Source organism: Chiloscyllium punctatum, chromosome 11, assembly GCF_047496795.1.
Source record: "Chiloscyllium punctatum isolate Juve2018m chromosome 11, sChiPun1.3, whole genome shotgun sequence".
NCBI lineage: Eukaryota > Metazoa > Chordata > Chondrichthyes > Orectolobiformes > Hemiscylliidae > Chiloscyllium > Chiloscyllium punctatum.
Genome location: NC_092749.1, coordinates 81,340,857 through 81,363,418, shown reverse-complemented (window position 1 = coordinate 81,363,418; position 22,562 = coordinate 81,340,857). Strand labels below are relative to the sequence as shown.

The window sequence follows — 22,562 nt, the reverse complement described above, 5'->3', positions numbered from 1 at the left end:
TATGGTTAAGCACAGTTCTGCTGCAGATGGCCCACAGCACCTCATGGATGTCCAATTTTGACATACTAAATCTGAAGTATGTCTCCTATAGCATGCTGGTAGTGCCACACCACGTATTGGAGGGCATCCTCATTGTAGAGTTAAAACTCCAAGTGAGAATTAAAATTAGAGCAACTTCATTCATGGTGAAGGAAGTAGAAGCCTGGAATGGTATTCACCATATAGCTATAGTGCTAAGAGAAAACCGTGTTATAATTATGTGTAAAGATCTAGGAACTGAATGTTACATGGATATGTATTCGGAGGTACCACATTATTGTCACGCTACAATTATGTACTAAATAGCAATATATCAGTCTTTCATTCCATTTGCTCTCAAACTAGAAATACACTTGTTGAAGTTTCAGCATTTTGAGCCTGAAGTATAATTATATCTAACTAAGCTTCTTTTATTAGATATGTTCATTTAAAGGGATTTCATTCATTGGTGGAGCAGGCTCATGGGGTTATTCTTAATTACTTTCTGATATTGCATGCAGAACAGCAGTTTGTGTAAATAAGATATACCTTATCCATTGTATTATTTCTTTGTGGAAAGGATAGGGTTTTGCTATTACCTAGGCAGTTGTAAGTGAACAAGAATAATTATAATTGCTTGTTATATTTTGTTCATGTGCCAGTTCAATATATGTGACAGTAATTCACAATGTTAGTTTGCAGTTTTTGGATTGTTCATTTAAGGTTTCTTTAGTAAGCTTGAAGTTTTCATTTTGATTTCTTTAGATTTTGATCAGGTAAAGCCACCAGTCTGGCTCCAGACCCTCATGACTGCCTGCTGTTTTGCCAGTGATTTCAGCATTCAGAGTATTGCCATTTCATTGATACTTGACTTAGTTGGTCTAACTCAGTCGGTCGCTGCCGTTAGTGGAGAAAACCTGAAAAACCTTGAGTCTGCACAGCCCAGAAGTCCAAACCAGGGAACAGTGGCCGTTGTCATCATGCCACCAGTTACACAAGAAAACCTCACGTATATCACTCAAAAAACCGAATTTTTCAAGGTGAGTACAAGAGAACACTGGTTCTGGTGAAAGGTTACAACCTGAAACATTGACTTTGTTTCTCTTGCCAAGTTTCTGTCAGAGCTGCTGAGTATTTTCAGCATTGCTGTGGTTACTATTTAACTACCTGATATAATCATGTAAAAGCCTGAGCCCAAATGTTGAGCCAAAAAGTAGGGGGTAATTGACACAATTAGTATTTTTTGGAGGGATTAAATCCATTTTTGCCTATGGTTAGGCTATTTAACTTGTCATCAAGTTTCAGCAGGAGACTCCATGAAATCTTGGATTTTTTGTTGCAACACAAAATTGTTTTTCTTCACAAATTTGGTAATCCATCTAGGGCTAGGTTTAAAATCTGCAGTGCTCAACATTCCTGCTTATTTCAGGGTGAAGATTCTGATAGGGTCAGTTTCTCAGGAATCTATTTTGGCAATTTTCACTGACTTCATTTTCCTGTTGTGGCCACATGCTAGGTTTTCCTCTGTTTGCATGTTTACTCTTAGGCATTTGCCTAAGCTGTGTAGAGAATTTCCTCCAAGTGCTAGCATTTTTCTCCAATATCTTAAACCTCCCAGCTGCTGTGCAATTATTTGTCTGCTTTGAAATCTCGACAACTGTAAGTTTCATCTGGACTGTATGTCTCTTCCTTAGTGATTGCATGTTGTCATATTAGAGTGTGGGACTGGTGGCAATGCAGTACTCATGACTGAGGTGGTAACTTTGACAGTTTGTGTCTACATGTGCTGACATATGGAGTGGAACATCCATCTTCAATGGAATCATATAGGTTACAGCACATGAAAAGCCCCTTCAGGGTCAAAAACAGCCACCTAACCATTCTAAAACTGTTCTGCAGCACTTGGCCCATAGACTTGTGTGTCTGGCATTGCAAGCATATATCTAAATACTACTTAAAAGTTATGATGGCTTTTGCTTCTACTGCTCTTACAGGTAAAGAGTTTCAAAATCCTACAACCCTATTGTTGAAAACATTTATTCTCACATCCCGTGTAAACTTCTAAACCTCAACTTAAATCTGTGCTCCCTGGTCATTGATTCTTCTGTCAAGGGGAAATATTTCTTCTGACTTACCCTATCCAGGTCCCTCATAATTTTATACTTCTCAATCATGACATCTCCCCATCCAGCAAATCTCCTTTGCTCCAAGGAAAATAATCCCAGACAATTCAGTCTCTCTTCTTTAGAAATAGAATTGGCTTCATTGTCACATGTACTCATTTGGGTACAGTGAAAGGTTTACAAGTCGCCACTTACAATGCCGTCTTGGAGTCAAAGATACCTAGGTACAGATTCTTAGGGGAAAAGGAATTAGAAAAATAAAGAAATAAGTTCTGAATAATTGTCCTTCCAACCCAGTCTACACTAGTATTCAGCCTCTAGACGGCTGGCCCTTGACACCAGACAGCACTGGGCTTCATCGCGAGGCTGGGAGACCACTCTTGAATCATCTTGAGGCTGGAACTCCACGCTGGGTCAAGAGACCGCCACGTCAGGTTACCAAGAAATTGCTGGCCCAGGCCAGGAGACTGTCACGCCAGACTGAAAGGATGTCATGGCGGGGAGAGGGTGGGGGGTCAGGGCAAGAAGTCCCTACGTTTGGTGCATGCTGAGGCCAATAGTTCAGGACATCACTGAGTGGAAAGAAGGTAAAACAAACACAAAAGAGGGGAAAAGAAAGAAAAGAAACGAATGCCAGATGACCTCCAGCTGAGGAGTCCAACTCCACCGCCATCTTGGAAAAGGCCATCTTAAGTTGGAAGGTGTCATCAGCAGTTCTATCAAGCAGCACCTACTGAGCAGTAACCTACTCACTGGCAACCAGTTTGGGTTTCATAAAATCATAGAACCCCAACATCCCACCCTGATCCACCCTTCCATCCAATCCCTGTAACCCTGCATGGGGTTTTCAGCATGGCTAAACCACCTAACCTGCACATCTTTGGATTGTGGGAGGAATCTGGAGTACCCAAAGGAAACCCATGCAAACATGAGGATGTATAAACTCCGCATACATAGGTGTCCAAGACTGGAATCAAACTTGGGTCCTTGATGCTGTGAGGCAGCAGTGCTAACCATTGTGCTACCATTTTGCAAGGGCTGCTTGGTACCCCCTTGGTTCAAACATGGACAAAACAGCTGGATTCCAGAGATGAGGTGAAACTGGCAGCCCTTGACATCAAGGCCACATTCAACCGAGTGTGGCAACAAGGAGTCCTAGCAAAACAGGAATCAATTGGTATCTTGGAGCAAACTTTCCACTGGTTAAAGTCAGACCTGACATGTAGGAAGATGGTTGTGGTTGTTGGAAGACAGTCATCTCAGCTGTAAGACATCTCTGAAGGAGATGGCCCAAGGCCCATCCATCTTCAGCTGCTTCATCAATGATTTTTTTCTCTTTTGCAAGGTCAGCAGTGGGGATGTTTGACAATGATTGTGCAATATTCAGTACTATCTACATCTCTTCAGATACTGTTCAGATGTGGACTATACCTAGGCTTAGGCTGTCAAGTGGCAGTAATATTCATGCATACAAATGCCAGGCTATGACCATCTCCAATAAGAGATAATCTAAACATTGTCCCTTGACATTCAGTGGTATTACCAATACTGAATCCCTCACTGTCAACCTCCTAGGAGTTACAATTGACCAGAAACTCAACTGGACTCACTGCATAAATACAGTTACTACAAGAACAGACCATAGCTTGGAAAACTACAGCAAGTAACTCACCGTCTAACTCCCCAAGTCCTGTCCACCCTCTACTAAGGCACAATTCAAGGGTTTAATGGAATGCTCCCAACTTGCCTGGATGGGTGCAGCTCCAACAACAATCGTGAATCTCCACACCGTCCAGGACAAAACAACCAACTTAATTGGCACTGTATCCACAAGCATCCGCTCCATCTACCACCAATGGTCAGTAGCAGCTGTGTGTACAATCTGCAAGCTGTACAGCAGAAATTCACCAATGATCCTTTGACATCACCTTCCAAACCCATGACCTTTTCCATCGAAGGACATGGGCAGCAGATACATAAGAACACTACCTCCTGCAAGTTCTGCTATGTACAATAACTACCCTGACTTGGAAATATATCACCATTCCTTCACTGTCACCAGGTCAGAATCCTGGAATTTTCTCTTTAGGGACATTGCAAGTCAACCTATAGCCTGTGGACTACAGCATTTCAAGACAGCTCACAACGATCTTCTCAAGGACAACTAGGGACAAACAATAAATGCTGGCCAGCGAGTGACACCCACATCCATGCCGCACAAGTGAATTAAGAAAAAAAACTAAATCTCTGCAGCCCAGGCAACATGGTGATAAATCTCTACTGCAGCCTCTCCAATCACATTGCCCCACTAATGTGGATTCCAGAACTGCAGGCAATATTCTAGCTGTTGCCAAACCAACTTTTTAAAGAGTTCCAGCATAACCTCCTTTCTCTTAATACTGTGTCTCAGCTAATAGAGGCAAATATCCCAGACACCGCTTTAATTTTTTTTATCTACCAGTCCTGCAACCTTCAGGCACTGGTTGGCATGCACAGCATGGTCCCTCTGATCATTGGTGATTCCCATGGGTCCAACCCTTCACGTATTCCCTTGCCTGTGTGTATTGCCTGTCACTTATCTGGATTGAATTCCATTTGCCACTGATCAGTGCATTTGACCTGCTCAACAATAACCTCCATGCCATAAATAGCAAGGGCCCCAATACTAATCACTGTGACACCACACTGGATATAGGCTACTGGTCACAGAACCACCCTAGACCATCACCACCTGCTTTCTACCACTCAGCTAATTCTGGTTCCATTTAGCCAAATTTACTTGGATTCCATAGGTTCTTACCTTTGCTATCAATCTCCTGTGCCAAGAGCCTTGCTAAAGTTAAAAACACTTACCTCATCTACATACCTGGTTCAAGCTTTGAAACATTTAATCAAGTCAATCAGATGTGAAGGTTAGACTGGCTTGTAGTTTCTTGTTTATCCTTGCTCCCTTTGTCAATAATGGGTGTGCTTCAGTTCTCTATGGCCAGAGAGAAATTGAAAACTATTGCTAGTGCCGGTACTATTTCTTCTCTCTCCTCATGAAACAGCCCTGGGATACATTTCATCCGGCCTTGGAGATTTTTCTTACTTTAAACATGTCAAATATCCAATTTTGCTTTCCTAATTTATTTTCAAGTTTCTCCTTGCACATTCAGCACCCTTCTAGGGCTTCTACTGTTTTGAGGTCTTTTTCTCTTTATCCAATCCTTTATATTCCTTGCTATCCAGGGATCACAGGATTTGTTGTTCCCACCCTTTATTTTTATTGGAATCTAATTCATGATTAGATTACTTAGTGTGGAAACAGGCCCTTTGGCCCAACAAGTCCACACTGACCCTCCAAAGAGCAATCCACCCAGACCCATTCTCCTACATTTATCCCTTCACCTAACACTATGGGCAATTTAGCATGGCCAGTTCACCTAATCTGCACATTTTTGGACTGTGGGAGGAAACCGGAGGAAACCCACACAGACGTGGGGAGAATGTGCAAACTCCACACAGACAGTTGCCTGAGGCAGGAATTGAACCTGGGTCTCTGGCGCTGCGAGGCAGCAGTGCCGCCCCAATCCTTGAATGCATCCCACTGCTCTGTCAGATTCGGCTTCTGGCCAATCCATACCTGATCCTATTAAAGTCAGCCTTCCTACAGTTTAGAAATTTGATTTTAGGCCCAGTCTTGTCCATTTCCACAACAATCTTGAACCTAATGGCGTTATGATCACTGCCTGCAAAAACAAACCCCTTCTGCTACTTCATCCACTTGCCTTGATACTTCGACACTTGCCTGGCTTCATTATCAAAAATTAAGTCCAGGACTACCTCCTTTCTTGGCGGCACTTCAAACTGGCTTAAAGAGCTTTCCTGATGCATTCTAAGAATTCTATTTAAAATTAAATGTACATGGTATTCAGCACAACGAAAAGGAATTGGTATAATAAATAGAGGTTCATGGGTATGATCTTATAGTCATTACAGAAACTTGGTTGTTATGAAATCAGGGCCGCGAACTAAGTATTCAGGGGTATGTGACTTTTTAGAGAAAGGCTGATTAGGCTGGGATTTTTTTTCCCCTGGAGCATTTTTTCCCTTCGGAGGCTGAGATTTATAAAACCATGAAAGGTATGGATAAGATGAATAGCTGAGGTCTTTTTCTCGTGTAAGGGAGTCCAAGACTACAGACCATAGATTTAAGCTGAGCGAGAAAAGATTGAAAAGGGACTTAAGTAGCAACATTTTCACAAGACTGTGGGCTGTGTATGGAATGAGCTGCCTGAGAGGGTAGTGGAGGTGAATACAGCTACAACATTTACAAGATATCTAGATGGGTTTAGAGGGATATAGGCCAAATTCTGGCAATTTAGGACTAAATCAGTTTAGGATATCTGATTGGTGCAGACAAAATGATCTCAAGGGTCTATTGCCATGCTGTATAACTGGATGACTTTTTTTTTGATTACCTTGATTGATGTTGGGAAAGTTAAAATTACCTGCTATCGATGCTAGTCTCTTGTATGATTCTATGAATGAGTAGCTTTGCATTCAAGTGAATTTGATTTTAGGTGGTAGGTAGAAAGCTTTTTTTGGCCAAAAGTTGGGGTTGATTCAAATGAGAACCATGAGAAAAATAAAATTTGGCTGAAAGAAGACATTTGATTTTTATACGAGATTGACTATTACCTGAGTATATACAGTATTCACTACAGTTTTAACATCTTCTGCATATTTTCTACTTTCTACGAAAGACCACTGTTATTTTTTTCCTAATTTTAATGTTTTATTATTGAGTGTTTATTATTAATTTGTTAGTGCCTTGGTCCATACCTTGAATTTATAACTTAAGGGCAATTACTGCCTTATGTATCATCCAATTTTAGCTGTGAACAGTGAGAATTAAAATACACAGTAGCATGGAAGTTTTTAAAGCAGAGCGCTATAAGGTAGCGAGGCAGAAGGTCTACATGAAGCTTGGAAATTGTCTTGTTAAAAAAAAATCCCATTATTCTTGGGAGGGAATGGCATGTTGTTTAATATAGTTTTATGCAATGTTAAACTGAGCATTCAATTAAAGGACCAAACGTAACTATTTTTGGTATGTTCTTGTTAAATGGAAGTAAGCAGCTTGATTATTCATATCTGGCATTATCTCAAGAATTTGCATGGTTTGCTGTTGTATCTATCAGAAAGATTTATGTGAAAGATGTGAATGTCCACTTTAAATTACAATGCAGTGCTCTGGCTGCATTCCAGGTTTTGCAAGTATACAAGGGAGCATAGGACAACGTGAGTCGGTCCCAGTAAAAGTCAAGACGCTCAAATGTCTTATTAGTACGGCTGAGATGACTACATCCAACATAACATCTGTAGTAGGCCTGAATTTGTGACTGAGAGGTTAGAAGAAATTTACAAAATTAAGGGTGTATATTCACAAATGATTAGTAATGCGAATGTACCCATCAGATTTGGCAAGAAATTTGGCACCTAATAAAACTACTGGGGCAGTGCATGTAAATTAGAAGATGTGTGGTATAGTGATAACGTAATCCAGACCCAGGCAATTGCTCTGGCAACATGAGTTCGAGGATATGTATAGAAATGGTCGAATTTAAATTCAGTTAAATAACCATTCAGTAAATAAATCTAGCCCATTGCCACCTTCTGAAGGGCAATCTGCAATGGGAAACAAATATTGATTTTGCTTATTTGTTTAAGCAAGTTCACACCCAGTGAAATAATACATTTTGAAAAGCCAATTGCAGTCAGGACAGGGCTAGCAACACAACAATATCATGGAATAAATAAGTTCACTCTCTCCAGAAATTTCTAAAAATATTTCCTGCATTAAGAACTCTATGACTCTAAATTTGAAAAGTCTTGTATTGTACCACCTACATTTGAAATGTACACATTAAGTCTGAAGAATATTTATGCTGTGTTGTGTGTCATGAAAAATTAAAATATAATTGTCAATTTTTCTTTTCTTTTTCTTATTAAAGCAAGTGGCGGTGATACTTTGGAATCAGCTTGGGGATAAAACCCCACAATATTATCAGAGAGGTGTCGAACTGTTTTATCAACTGCATAATCTCGTCCCATCTTCTAGCATTTGCGAAGATGTAATTAGTCAGCAACTCTTACATAAAGACAAGGTATGAGGATGTCCTTAAAGATTTGGGTGTTTGTACTGTTGGACATGTCTGAAGTAATCACTTAGCAGTTGCTACTGTGTTGTATTCACCATAGTGGAAATTGCTGTTCCTGGAGTGACATTGAGCTGTTTTCTTTTTTAACCAGATTTTACATAACTATGAAAGCTTCTAAATAGAGTATCCATTATACTGGCTAGGGTAAAAATTGGTTAGCATCTTTTACCCATGTCTGAAGGAGATATGGGGTGTTTTGCGTGTGGAAATAAAGGACCTGTGTTACCTTGATATATCTGGTCAAACATTGCTACCAACTTCAGATAACAGCTGCATTATTGAAGGCAAGTCAATTGGCTGAATGTTGAGATGGAAGGAATGATTATTTCACCTATATCTTGGACAGTATCACCTTCTGGTAGTAAAAGTTGCACATTGATAGGTCATGAGGTGTTTGCACCTGGAAGTTTATCCCTTCCTAAAACCAGTAGGTTAATTAGCAAAATTTACTTGCTTTGATAGAAGTTGGGGAATTTAGAGTCATCTCTGAATTAAACTCCATCTGCCACTTCTCATCCCATTGAGCCATCTGGTCAAGATCCTGTTGTAATCTGAGGTAACCCTTTTCCCTGTCCACTACACCTCCAATTTTGGTGTCATCGGCAAACTTACTAACTGTACCTCTTATGCTCACATCCAAATCATTTATGTAAGTAACAAAAAGTAGAGGACCCAGCACTGATCCTTGTGGCACTTCACTGGTCACAGGCCTCCACCACCCCCCTCTGTCTTCTACCTTTGACCCAATTCTGTATCCAAATGGCTAGTTCTCCCTGTATCTCCGTGTACTCCCTGTATACCTTGCTAATCAGTCTCCCATGGGGAACCTTGTCGAATGCCTTACTGAAGTCCATATAGATCACATCTGTAATGCCTGACTAAGGGAATCATTTATATCATCGAAAGAGACCATTCAGCTCATTATACTTTCTGTAGAGCAATCCAGTGAATCCCATACACAACCAAAACAAATTGCTGGAAAGGTTCAGCAGATCTGCAGCATCTGTGGAGAGAAATCAGAGTTAATGTTTTGGGTCGAGTGACCCTTCCTCAGAACTCAGTCAATCCCATTCCTTGCTGTACTCCCTAGCCATGTTAGTGTAGTTACTTCTGAGTTTTAATCCAATATCCTTTTAACATCATTGATTGTTTATGCTTCCACAGTCCATAATGGCTGGGATTTTCAAGGTCATTTCCACTCACTGTGAAATACAGTTCTTCCTCACATTCTCTGAGGAGGTAGCAAACAGGATAGATAAAAAGGAACATAAGTGTAACATATTTGGAGTTTTAGAATGCACACAAGACTACTTCTTAAGATAAGAGCCCATGATGTTTGGGGTGGTATATTAGCATGGATAGGGGATTGGTTAACTAAGAGAAGGTAGTGAGATAAAGGATTGCAATCTGTGAAATTTCACAATTTTGAGTACCACACAGATCAGTACTGGGGCCATGATTATTTGCAATATATATTAATGGCTTCGATGACATAAGTAACTATTGTCAAGTTTGTGGTTGACACAACAATAGGTGGAAAAGCAAGTACTGAGGATAAAATAACGAGTTAATTGAGGAATATAGACAGATTCAGTGAGTAGATGAAAACCTGGCAGAAAGAATATGATGTGAGAAAATGTAACGGTGTGCACTTTGACAGGAAGAATAGAAGAGCTGAATGTTATTTAAATGGAAAAAATTGGCACAGATGAATGAGTTGCAGTGCATGAGTCACCAAAAGCTAGCATCCAAGTTCACCAGGAAATAGGGAAGGCAATTGGAATGTTCCAATGAAAATTGGCAATAAATGTTAGGACGTCTTGCTAAAACTATATAAGACATTACTCAAACCACAGTGGAATGTAATCATACAGTACACTAGAGGCCCTTCAGCCCATCAAGACTATATCACCAAAAATACACTAAATCTACACTAGTTCTACATTCCAGCAATGGGCCCATAGCCTTTGAATATTATAACATTTCAAGTGCTTATTCAAGTACCTTTTTAAAGGTTCAACATCTCAGCTACCCACCCAGACAATGCATTCCAGACCCCTATTACTGTCTGGACAAAAAAGATTTCCTCAAATATCTTGTAAATCTCCTGCCTTTCACCTTAAAATTATATCCCCTTGTTATTTCAAGTAAGGGGGATGGCTGCTTTCTGGATCCACCCTGTCCATGCTGCCCATTATCTTATACATATCTCTACAAGGTCCTCCCTTAACCTCCTCTATTCCAAAGAGGAAAACTTGAGCTTATATAGTCTCTATTTGTAATTGAGATGCTCCATCCTAGGAACCTGGCAAATTGCTTCTGTTCCTTCACCGCTGCATCCACATCCTTCCTATAGTGTGATGACCAGAACCACACAGAGTACTCCAGCTGTAGCCTAATCAGGTTCCAGTACAACTTCACCATAGCCTCCCTGCACTTATAGTCTACACGTCGATTGATAAAGGCGAGTTCCCCATCTGCTTTCTTAACCACTTTATCTACTTATCCTGTCACCTTCAGGAATTTGTGGACAAGAACCCTCTATTCCTCTGAGCTTCCTAGTGGATTGCTATTCATTAAGTATTCCCTTGTGTTGTTAAGTCTTCCACAGTGCCTGGTTAAATTCCATCTTCCACTGATTTGCCAATCAACTATCCACCTATATCCTCCTGTAATCTAACATTGATTTCTTTACTGTCAGCTAGCTGGCCAATTTTCACGTTATCCATGATAGCGTGAACAGTTTTGTTTTCCTGTATATGGCATCAATATACTGGCATTGGAGGCAGTTCAGAAAACTGTTATTAGGTTGATTCTGGGTATGGAGTGAATAATGTTATCAGGAGAGTTTGAGTAGGTTGGACTTGTGCTCATTGGCATTTAGAGGAATGAGAGGAAATCTTATTGAAACATAGAGGATTCTTAGAAGGCTTGACAGGGTAGATGCAGAAAAGTTGTTTCCCCTTGTAGGAGAGTCTGGGACCAGAGGGTATTAGATTAGATTAGATTACTTAAGTGTGGAAACAGGCCCTTCAGCCCAACAAGTCCAAACCGACCCGCCGAAGCGCAACCCACCCAGACCCATTTCCCTACATTTACCCCTTCACCTAACACTACGGGCAATTTAGAATGGCCAATTCACTTAACCTGCACATTTTTGGACTGTGGGAGGAAACCGGAGGAAACCCATGCAGACATGGGGAGAATGTGCAAACTCCACATAGACAGTCGCCTGAGGTGGGAATTGAACCCGGGTCTCTGGTGCTGTGAGGCAACGGTGCTGAGCCACCGTGCCGCCCATAATCTTGAATGAGGGGTCATTAATTAAGGCAGACATGAGGAGGAACGTTTTTCTGTCAGAGGGTAGTAAATCTCTGTTTGCTCCTCTTTAGTTTTTAAATTCCACCCATATGGCTTTGTTTGAGGCTCTTTCTAAGATGTCATCCCTGCTTACTGCTCTAATTGATTTTGTGATCATTATTGCAACATTTCCTCCACCCCATCTCACCTGACGACCCTGTATCCTGCAATATTGAACTACCAGGCCAGCCCCTCTCTCAATTTTGACTCAGTGATAATAATCATACCACACCCCATGTTTAAATCTGTGCTCTCAACTCATCGTGCTGTGTGTCATCTTGTATTAAAATAAATACCATCCACCTTTGCCAAACTCCCTTGTGTATTAACCAGCCTCTAATTTCTATGCTTGCTTGACTCCTTTGTTGTCTCTGAATTTTGACCATTCATCCGTCCTTGATGAACCTTATGTCAAGATCCCACCCCTCAGTTAAGTTAGCTTAAACCCTCCAACACCATTAGTAAGCTTCCCCAAATGGATGTTAGTCCCATTTTCGTTCAGGTGCAAGCTATTTATTTTGTACAGATCCCACTGCCCCCAAAAGCAGTCCCAGAAACCTAAAGCCCTCCATCCCACACCCTCTCTCCAGCCACGCATTTGTCTGGACTAACCTCAATTTCTAGACTCACGAGCATGCAGCACCAGAAATAGTCTAGTGAATAAGAGTTTTGGGTCCTATTCTTTAATGCAGTACTTTACTCCCTAAGTTCTACCTGCAGGACCTCATCTCTTTTTCTGCTTAGTGACATCCCTGACCCTAGCATTAGGGAGGCAACGTCCCACCATGTAGTCTCTTGTGCGGTCATAGAAACCCTGGATTGTTACCCTTGCAATTGGATCCTATTCCACTGAAGCCCAGCTGTTCATTCTCCTCCCCTCTTGTGGAACAGGGCCACCCATAGCAAAACATAAACACAAACACATAAGAGCAAGAGGAGGCCATTCAACTCTTTGAGCGTGTTCTGCCATTCATCATCATCATGGCTGATCATCCAACTCAAGAGCCTAATCCTGCTTTCTTCCCATAACTTTTGATCTAATTTGCCCCAAATGCTATATCTAGCCACCTCTTGAATACATTCAATGATTTCGCATCAACTGCTTCCTGTGGTAATGAATTCCACAGGCTCTCCATTCCTTCTCTCCTCCTCTCCGTCCTAAATTGTCTACCTGAATCCTAAGACTGTCACCCCTGATTCTGGACACAACCACCATCGGCAACATCGACCCTGCATCTATCCTATCTAGTCCATTTAGAATCTCTGAGATTCCCCCCACCCCATTCGTCTGAACTGCAGTGAAAGCAATCCTAACCTAGTCAATCTCTCCTCATACGTCAGTCCCACCATCCCTGGTATCAGCCTGGTAAACTTTCACTGCACTCCCTTGAAAGCATGCACATCCTTCTTCAGAAAAGGAGACCAAAGCTTAACACTATATTCAAGGTGTGGACTCACCAACAATGCATCCCTGCTCCTGTACTCAGAACTCTTTCAGTGAAGGCAAACATGTCATTTACCTTCTTTATGCCTGCTACATCTGCATGCTTACCTTCAGCGACTGTGCACAAGGACACCCAGATCCTGCTGCACATTCCTCTCCTCCAATTTACAGCCATTCAGGTAGTAATCTGCCTCCATGTTTTTACTTCCAAAGTGAATAACATCACATTTATCAAACTATACTGCATTTGTCATTGATTTGCCCACACACCCAACCTGTCCAGATCATGCTGAAGGATCTGTGCATTCTCATCATAGCTCACCCTCAAACTTGATATCATCTACAAATTTTGCGATGTTAGGTTTTTTTCCCCTCATCAAATCATTAATGATATTGGAGTCCCAGTGCTGATCCCTGTGGCACCGCACTATTTACTGCCTGCCAATTTGAAATGTTCCCATTAATTCCTATTCTTTGGTTCTTCTCTGCCAACCAGTTTTTAAAAATCTGTCTTAATACACTTCCCCCAATCCCATCCCTTTTAACCTTGCACAGTAATCTCTTGGGCGAAAGCGAGCACTGCAGATGCTGGAGATCAGAGTCAAGATTAGGGGGTTAGATAGGGTTGACAGTGAGAACCTTTTTCCACGTATGGAGTCAGCTATTACAAGGGGGCATAGCTTTAAATTAAGGGGGGGGTAGATATAGGACTGATGTTAGGGGTAGGTTCTTCACTCAGCGAGTCGTAGGATCATGGAATGCCCTGCCAGTAGCAGTAGTGGACTCTCCCTCTTTATGGGTATTTAAGCGGGCATTGGATAGGTATATGGAGGATAGTGGGTTAGTGTAGGTTAGGTGGGCTTTGATCGGCGCAACATCGAGGGCCAAAGGGCCTGTACTGCGCTGTATTGTTCTATGTTCTATGTTCTATTAGAGTGGTGCTGGAAAGCACAGCAGGTCAGGCAGCATCCAAGGAACAGGAATTTTGATGTTTTGGGCAAAAGCTCTTCTTCAGGAATTCATCAGAACTTTGTTAAATGCTTTCTGAAAGTCCAAATACACCACTTCAATTGGCTCCACCTAGTTACATCTTCATAGAATTTCAATAAATTTGTCAAGCATTGATTCCCATTCATAAATCTATGCTAATTCTGCCTGATCCTGCCACTGCTTTTTTTAAAACTCTGCTATAAAGTCCCTGATAATGGATTGGAGATCTATAATTCTGTTTTCTCCCCATCATTCTTTTTGAATATTGGAGTGACATTAACTACCTTCCAATCTGCAGGGACTGTTCCAGAGTCTATAGAATCCTGGAATGTGACCATGAATGCATCTACTATTTCTAGAGCCACTTTGTTAAGTACTCTGGCATGTGGATAATCAGGTCCTGGGAATTTATCCGCCTTCAATCCCTTCAATTTTCCGAGCAACATTTCACTACTAATATTGATCTCCCTCTGTTTTTCCCTCTCACTAAATTGTACATTTTCCAACATTTCTGGTATCTGATTTCTGTCCTCTTTTGGATTTGTATTTAGTTGCTCAATCATTTCATAGTGCATTGAAGTTGGCTGTCATGATTTTTTCCAGTCCCATCATTTCCCCCCTCCATTAGTATCCAAAATGGTATATATTATAAAGGAGGGTGATCAGATAACTTCCTGAATGTGCTACCCCCAACATGTCAGCATCACCGATGCCTCATAGTGAATTCATCTGCTCCAGCTCTAAAATGAAATGAGCCAGTAGCCATGAGGGAGAACTGAAACTTCTGTAGTTTGCTACTGAGCACAGGAGGAGCATATCACAGTCTGAGGCCTGCTGCCATGACTTATTTTAAGTCCTTCAGATACTCCATTTTTAAAATAAAATTTTGTTTACATTAGATATTAATAACTAATGTCTCTTATGCTTACTCATATTGCTTTACTATCTTGATCCTAACTTTCAATTATTTGTGTTGTTTCTCAGTTAATATATGCTCTGCTAACAAAATATACCTTTTAAAATCACAAACCAAACAATACCCTCATTTTCCTGTCATGGCATTAATGGATTTATTTTCCTAATCAGTAGGCCCTTGAAACTGCAACTATTAAACTAGGACTCCCTTCTCTCTGCTGTATTGAATCTGAACTGCTGAGCTCCTGGTCCTGGGACTCATTTATTCTGTTGCTGATTTCCTTTATCTGTTCAGTCAAAGCTGAAGAATACAGCCTTACAAACTTAAAACCACATAGAACCTTAAAAACTATGAACCCAAAAAAAGAAGCAAAAAGCACCATTTCCTTTCTGCGCCAAAGTCTCACAGCGCTGCAAGTTCCCAGAAACAACCTCACCAGGACTGTGGCTCACTCAGGATATGCTCTGTCCCAACTGCTTGGGCAAAGCCTCCTGATCAACATATGGTCACACTGCATATCTTGTCTAAAATCTTGCATTGCTGTTTCTTACATTCTTGGTTAATATAGCAAATTTTCCTTGTCTATCTTGTTCAAACCAGTGAAAACTCCACACCATTTCCTTTGCTGCAAGGAAACTGCTCTCGCCTCAAACCGTAGTGTCCTTGGCCCAGCTGTCTTCACCTGCTTCACGATAACATTCTGTCAGTCATAATATCAGAAGTGTGGGTGTTGGCGGTTGATTGTACAATGTTCAGCACCATTCACTACTACTTAGGTACTAAAGTGTTCCATGGGCGGTATGGTGGCTCAGTAGTTACCACTGCTCCATCACAGCGCTAGAGACCTGGGTTCAATTCCAGTCTCGGGCGAATGTCTGTGTGGAGTTTGCACGTTCTTCTGTGTCTGCATGGGTTTCCTCCCACAATCCAAAGATGTGCAGATTAGGTGAATTGGCCATGCTAAATTGCCCATTGTATTAGGCGCATTAGTCAGGGGTAAATATAGGGTAAGGGAATGGGTCCAGGTTGGTTACTCTTCGGAGGGTCAGTGTGGACGTGTTGGACTGAAGGGCCTTTTCCACACTGTAGGGATTCTAATTCTAATGTCCAAATGCAGCAAAACCTAGACAATACCAGGCAATGACCATCTCTAATCATGAAGAATCTAACCATCACATTCAATTGCATTACCTTAACTGAATCCCTACTATCGAGGTACTGGGGGTTACCATTAATCAGAATCTGAACAGGACTAGCCAGATGAATGCTGTGGCTACAAGGCCAGGTCAGAGGCTAGGAATATTGCAGTGAGTAATTCACCTCCCGAATCCACAGAGCCTGTTCATTATCTACAAGGTCCAAGTCAGACAGTGATGGAATATTCCCCAATTGCCTAATTGAGTGCAGCTTCAACAACACTCAACAAGCTTGACACCAACATCATTCAGAACAAAATAAAACCTCTTGATTCACGCCATATTTACAAACCTTCACTCCCTCCATCACCACCAACCAGTAGGAACAGTATGTAAAACCTAAAAATGCACTACAGAACTTCACCAAAGTTTCTGAACACGTTCCCATGCTGTGCCTAAACCACCTAAATGGACACTGGCTGTAGATGACTGGAAACACAACCTGTGCAAGTTTTCCTCCAAGCCGCTCCCATCCTTCCTTGAAAACATATTACTGTTCTTTTCAGCTTCGCTGTGTCAAAACCCTGGAACACCCTCCCTGACAGCATTGTGGATCTGCTCACAATTGAATGGCAATGGTTCAAGAAGAGAGCTCAGCACAATTGTCCCAAAGTTAAGTAGGAATGGGCAATAAATGCTGCTGTAACCAGTGAATAGTTTTTTAAAAATGTATTGTAGCATAAATGTCCTATCCCCAAAACTGCTTTGCATTTTCCCAAGGCCCCCTCATGCTTCCTAAATTTTGGTGACAAGAACTTGATGCAAAATTGTACTTGTGCCTAACTAGAGTTGAATGGCTTCAGCATGCCCTCACTGCTTTTGTATTAACAGTTTTTATGAAGTACAAAATTCCATAAGTTTACTCACTAGCTGTCTATATACTGTCTTCTTCAAAGCTCAATATGCATGGAACCTAAGGTCCTTTTTCTTTTTACCCTGTATACTTTAGAATTGAGTTTTAAGTTTGTATTTTGTCTCCCTAACAGTTGATCCAAAACGCATTGCTCCACATGTCACTCTATTAAATCCCCATCCTTTGTTTGTCTATTACTTCTACTAGCTTATCTAAAGTCACGGTGGCTCAGTGGTTAGCACTGCTGCCTCACAGTGCCAGGGACCCAGGTTCGATTCCAGCCTTGGGTGACTGTTTGTGTGGAGTTTGCACTTTCTCCCTGTGTCCGTGTGTGTTTCCTCAGGGTGCTCCAGTTTCCTTCCACAATCCAAAGATGGGCAGGTTGGGTGAGTTGGCCATACTAAGTTGCCCATAGTTTTCAGGGGTGTGTACATAGATACATTAGTAAGGGATAAATGTAAAGTAGTAGGATAGGGGAATGGTTCTGAGTGGGATACCCTTTGGAGGCTTGGTGTGGACTTGTTGGGCTGAAGGGCCCGTTTCCACACTGTAGGCATTCTTATCAATATCTGTCTTCGCTGTCTTCCATTCTTTCAAGTTTGATCTCATTGGCAATTTTTGAAATTTTGCTCTAATTCTAGTAGCCAATTCTTTAATATACATTTAAAAAGTGGTTTTTGCTCTGATCTCTTGGGAATATCATTGTCTCATGTCTCATAAGCTGAAAAAACCCATTTACCATGACTGTGTATTTTATCCTTCAGTCAATTTTTGATTCAATCACATGCTGATGCTTCTGTTCTGTAACTTTCAAATGTTTTAACCAATCTCTTGTTCATTTTCTTGAAATTTACTTCGACATCATTCATGACCTTCCCTTTTTCAACCTTCTTTGTTACTATTTAAAAAAAGGATTCACCTTGGCAAGTGTGATTTGCTTGTTACAACTCTGCTATCAATCCATTGTTAACTCAGACCTCTCCAAGTGCCTTTTGATTTCTTGATCTCTGTGGTTATTATTAAAAGTTCATGTATAACTAATGTTAAACTGGCCCATAGATTTGGAGACGCTGGTGTTGGACGGGGGTGTACAAAGTTAACAATCACCCAACACCAGTGCTTCCAAATAAGCAATTTGGTCTATAACCTTGGCCCATAGATGGCAGAAATGACCTTGTATCCTTTCTTGAAAAAGTGCATCACATTTGACATTCCTGATCCTCTGGCATCTCTCTGGTACCTAAGGACACTTAGAAGATTTTGGCAAGTCCTTCTACATCTCAATACCTTTTAGTAACCTGGGATCTAGGCTCAATATCTACCAGCGTTTCCAGTACTTCCACCCTCAGTTTTCACTCTGCCCCCAATTTGCCCACAACAATGAGTGACAGATCAGAAAGGTGGCTTCCATAAATAAAATTGAAAGCTGAGGAGCTGCACCTCCAATCAAATGAATCGCTTGGGCGGTCTTTACCAGTTACCTGGCATGGGAGGGTGCCATTTGCAGCAGAGAACGAGAGTGAAAGAGGACCGGGGAGTAATTATATAAGAAGAATGAGCAGAGTGATGGGGGTTCCAGAGGGGTGGATGTAAAGGGTTATGAGGAGGTTCCAAGAGAGTGTGACCAGAAGGAAGCTCCAAGTTGAAATTTGGGGAGGGTTAGTGTACACCAGTTGTCTTTTATCAGTTTAAATACTGTGCTGTCTATGAAATTAATGCATTTTTTTTTGGTTGTGGCTTAAATTTAATGGATGATTTGTAATTCTTGAGAAGATTGATTTATTCCTTTAACTCTGCTTCTGAGCAAATAGATTGGTATGATGTATCAATGAGTCTAGAATTCTCCAACTTGACTTCCTGTTTCACTGAACTAGATGTTTTGATCCCTGGTCAGGACTGCATCCTTTGATGGTATTGTTCTCAGCCGTATCTGTTTTGGAATGCGCCACCCCCAAAAGTTTCCTGTACTTTGTTCATCTTTCTACTTTTATCAGTTGCTACCTATTTATTATTCTGAACTTACTGACTACTTATTGGATGTTTGATTCATGATATACTCATGTTCCCTGATGTATAACAATCATTCCATCTGTCTTTTACACTCAGAAATCGTTATCTCGAGACACCTCCTACAAATGTGGTCCCTCAACACACATGGAATGTCATAAAGTTCCTACGTGAGCACAGGATTTGAATTCTCTGATACCTATTCATGATCGAAAGAAATCCGACTTTGACAATCTATAACCACAAACTTATTTAAGCTTATTAATTTAAATTAATACCCCAATGTGCTTTCATTAATTCACTCATTCACTTAGCCTGATTTGAAAGTTTCAACTTCTCACCTCCTAATTTTGAACAAATGCCCTAATTAAAAAGTGAAAACTAACTGCTCACAAACCAATCACGGTTCTGAAGAAGGGTCACTCGACCTGAAATGTTAACCCTGATTTCTCTGCACAGACGCTGCCAGACTTGCTGAGCTTTCCAGCAATTTCTATTTTTATCTGATTTACAGCATCCACAGTTCTTTGGGTTTTTATTTAGTCTTTAACTCCCTGCCACTTCTCTTCTCGGCATGCCCACCTTGAAGAAGTTTTGCTACTGTCTCTGACAGGATTTCTATTCCAACCTTTTCCATATCCACCATCATTAATTTCACTGTTGCTAGGTTCTGAGGAAGGGTCATTCAACCTGAAACATTAACCCTGATTTCTGTCCACAGATGCTGCCAGACCTGCCGAGCTTGCCAGCAATTTCTATTTTTGTCCCGAATTACAGACCTGCTTTTTGTGATGAAACACCTTTGACTTTTTTCCCAAATTACTAGGCTCTCAATTCAAATTTTCCACATAGTTCTTTCATCTTCCTGCCTGTCTTGCTTTGCTTTCAACTCTCCTGTTTGCCCATTCTTTCGCTGTCAGGCCTGAAAGATTCTGAAGTTTTCCTGTATCTCCTTGTTCATAGAAATGCAGAACCATTTTGTTAGTAGAACCTATTCTGTTATTCAGTGGGATCTTATCTGATCCATGACCATTCCTTCTGCCACTTGAAATTCTAATGGATGTAGTTGGCTTTGAACTCAGAGAGCAAAGTATTTACTTGTACAAGTTTTCAGCTAAACTAATACTATTCCAGTTCAAGGATGAAAAGTTAAGAGTACAAATAAAGTGAATGCTTGGTTTGAAATATTGATTATCTTTTATTGTAGAAAATACGTACGGAAGCACACGTCAATTTTTCAGTACTTTGGCACATTACACGAGACCTACTTATCAACAAATCTTCCTCCTTTAATCGTACTTTTGACAGGTTGGTACAATTAAAAGCTACATTACATTTCAAATGTTATTCAGCTTGGAGTTAGAAAAACAGATGTGCATGTTTATATGGTGTTTTTTTGCCTATCATGGTTGAATTGCAGATTTTCAAACAGTTGATGCCAAAGCCAGATGGAAATGCTGGAATATGTTATTATGGACTGAACTGACTTTTGAGCAAGTACTCACAATTTCACTGGAGTTGTGAGTTCCTGATATCTGCTAAAGTAAGGACTCAGAGCTGCTTGAGGATGGTCAAAATAGTCAGCAAAGGGGAGAGATGATGCAGTGGTAATGTCACTAAACTGAATCTTCGACTAAAATTTATTGGGCTCTGAGCAGTGTGGGCAATAGTGAAAGTGTGTGGCAAAGTGGACGAAGTCTGGCAAGGCTCACCTTGATATTGGGAGCATTTTGCTATATCTTTGATGCTTTTACAAAACATCACAGTGAGTTTCTCTCTAGGTAGTGGCAAGATTCTAATTAAGGGGGATTCTTATTGGTTAAGCACCTTGTTGATGATCCAAACTGCCTTATTAAATTTGCTTTCTATCTTGCTAACAAGCTACACTTCAAAAAAAAAACTTGACATAGAAATTAGATCAGGTACCAGAAGTATTCAGATTTGCATTCAGATTGTCTATTGCACCAAACAAGCTCCGTGTTGGACACTGGCAACAAAATCCTAGGGCATGTTACAAGGGCACCAGCCACATGTGTCTCATCTACATGGACACTGACCCAAAATGTATCAGCCCTCTAATAATCATCATAGAGATCTCTGATACTCTTGCAGTATCTTCTGCACTTCAAGGCTACACCAGCAACTATTATTGAATTGCTGCTGCAAAGGCTCTGTGTGCTCAGGAACATGCATTCAGTTCTTGGAATGAACCATGCTGTACCTTGGCTCTTTGCTTAGCACTTACATGCTCTGAGTACCTATAGCTTCCGTACCTGAGAATCCTAAAAGTCCAACTAAAGGCCATTCAGCCCACCAAGTCCGCATCTAACCTTTGAGAAGTATCCCACTCAGATATGCCCCAAGTCTCCATAACCCCACATTTACAGTGACTTGTCCAATCTAATCTACACATCTTTGTACTGTGGGAGGAAACTGAAGCACCGGTTGGAAACCCATGCAGACGCAGGGAGGATATGCAAACTTCATATAGTTGCCTGAGGGTAGAATAGAATCTGGGTCCCTAGCAATGTGAGACTACAATGTTAATGACTATGCCGCCCTTGCACGGTCTTGCCGTGCTTTTTTGCACTTTGCCCCCCACCTCCTCGGTTGGAGATACCAGGTTTATATTACTTCTGTCTTGCCTTGCCATTTAGTGTAGACGCAAAAGAAGGACCGTTGATGTGGTTATCAATAGACCTCAATCAAGTCAAGGTGAAATAGCCAGCAATCAGGGTGTCCTAGCATAGTATGTCAAGGGTATCTTTAGTAGCAGCCCATATGCTTAGAATTGGTCAATCAGGATGCCTTTCATTTAAAGGGTGAGGAGCTGAATGTTGGACAGTCCTACACGTACGTGAAGTCTTTCAGCCCTATTAAGAAGGGGACAGAATCCCCTTCTTAATTAAGATAATTAATGTGGGAATTTTGGTAAGATAGGGTAAGAGACCACGCTAGGCCTTGCAGCAAAAAAACCATCAAAAACTGAATGCAACCTGAATTTAGCAGAATAAAAGTAAGATTTCACTCATAAAATCTCAGTCTAATGTTCTGGGAACAGAGGCTTGAATCTGACATGTCAAATGATGAAATTTGACAGCCATAAAAGTAAAATTTGGAATTAAAAACTAGTCAAATGGTAACCATTTAACCATTGTCAATTGTCATAAATACACATCCAGTTCTAGTCCTTTGGGAAAGAAAACCTGCCATCCTTACCTTTCCAAACTACTTGAGAGCAGACCTACAACAATGTATTTAACTCTTAATTGCATTGCTGTCTGAAATGGAATAGCAAGCCAATTCAAGGGCAGTGAGGGATGGACAATGAATGCTGTCCCAGCCAATGATGCCCATGTGGATACATACTTTTATTAAAAAAAAAGCTGTCATCAGTGGGAGAAAGTGAGGACTGCAAACGCTGGAGCTCAGAGTCAAAAGTGCAGTGT

General features: G+C 41.0%; 1 protein-coding gene across 9 annotated transcripts in view; it reads left to right on the top strand.

Annotated features, from left to right (window-relative positions):
- dop1a (DOP1 leucine zipper like protein A) overlaps positions 1 to 22,562 on the top strand; it is a 344,210-nt gene that overhangs the window by 169,272 nt on the left and 152,376 nt on the right. For all 9 annotated transcript variants that reach the window (XM_072581124.1, XM_072581119.1, XM_072581125.1 and 6 more), the window contains 3 exons: positions 784 to 1,058; positions 8,141 to 8,293; positions 20,321 to 20,421. In XM_072581124.1, the coding sequence (XP_072437225.1) occupies positions 784 to 1,058; positions 8,141 to 8,293; positions 20,321 to 20,421 (529 nt within the window). The remainder of the gene's footprint in view (positions 1 to 783; positions 1,059 to 8,140; positions 8,294 to 20,320; positions 20,422 to 22,562) is intronic.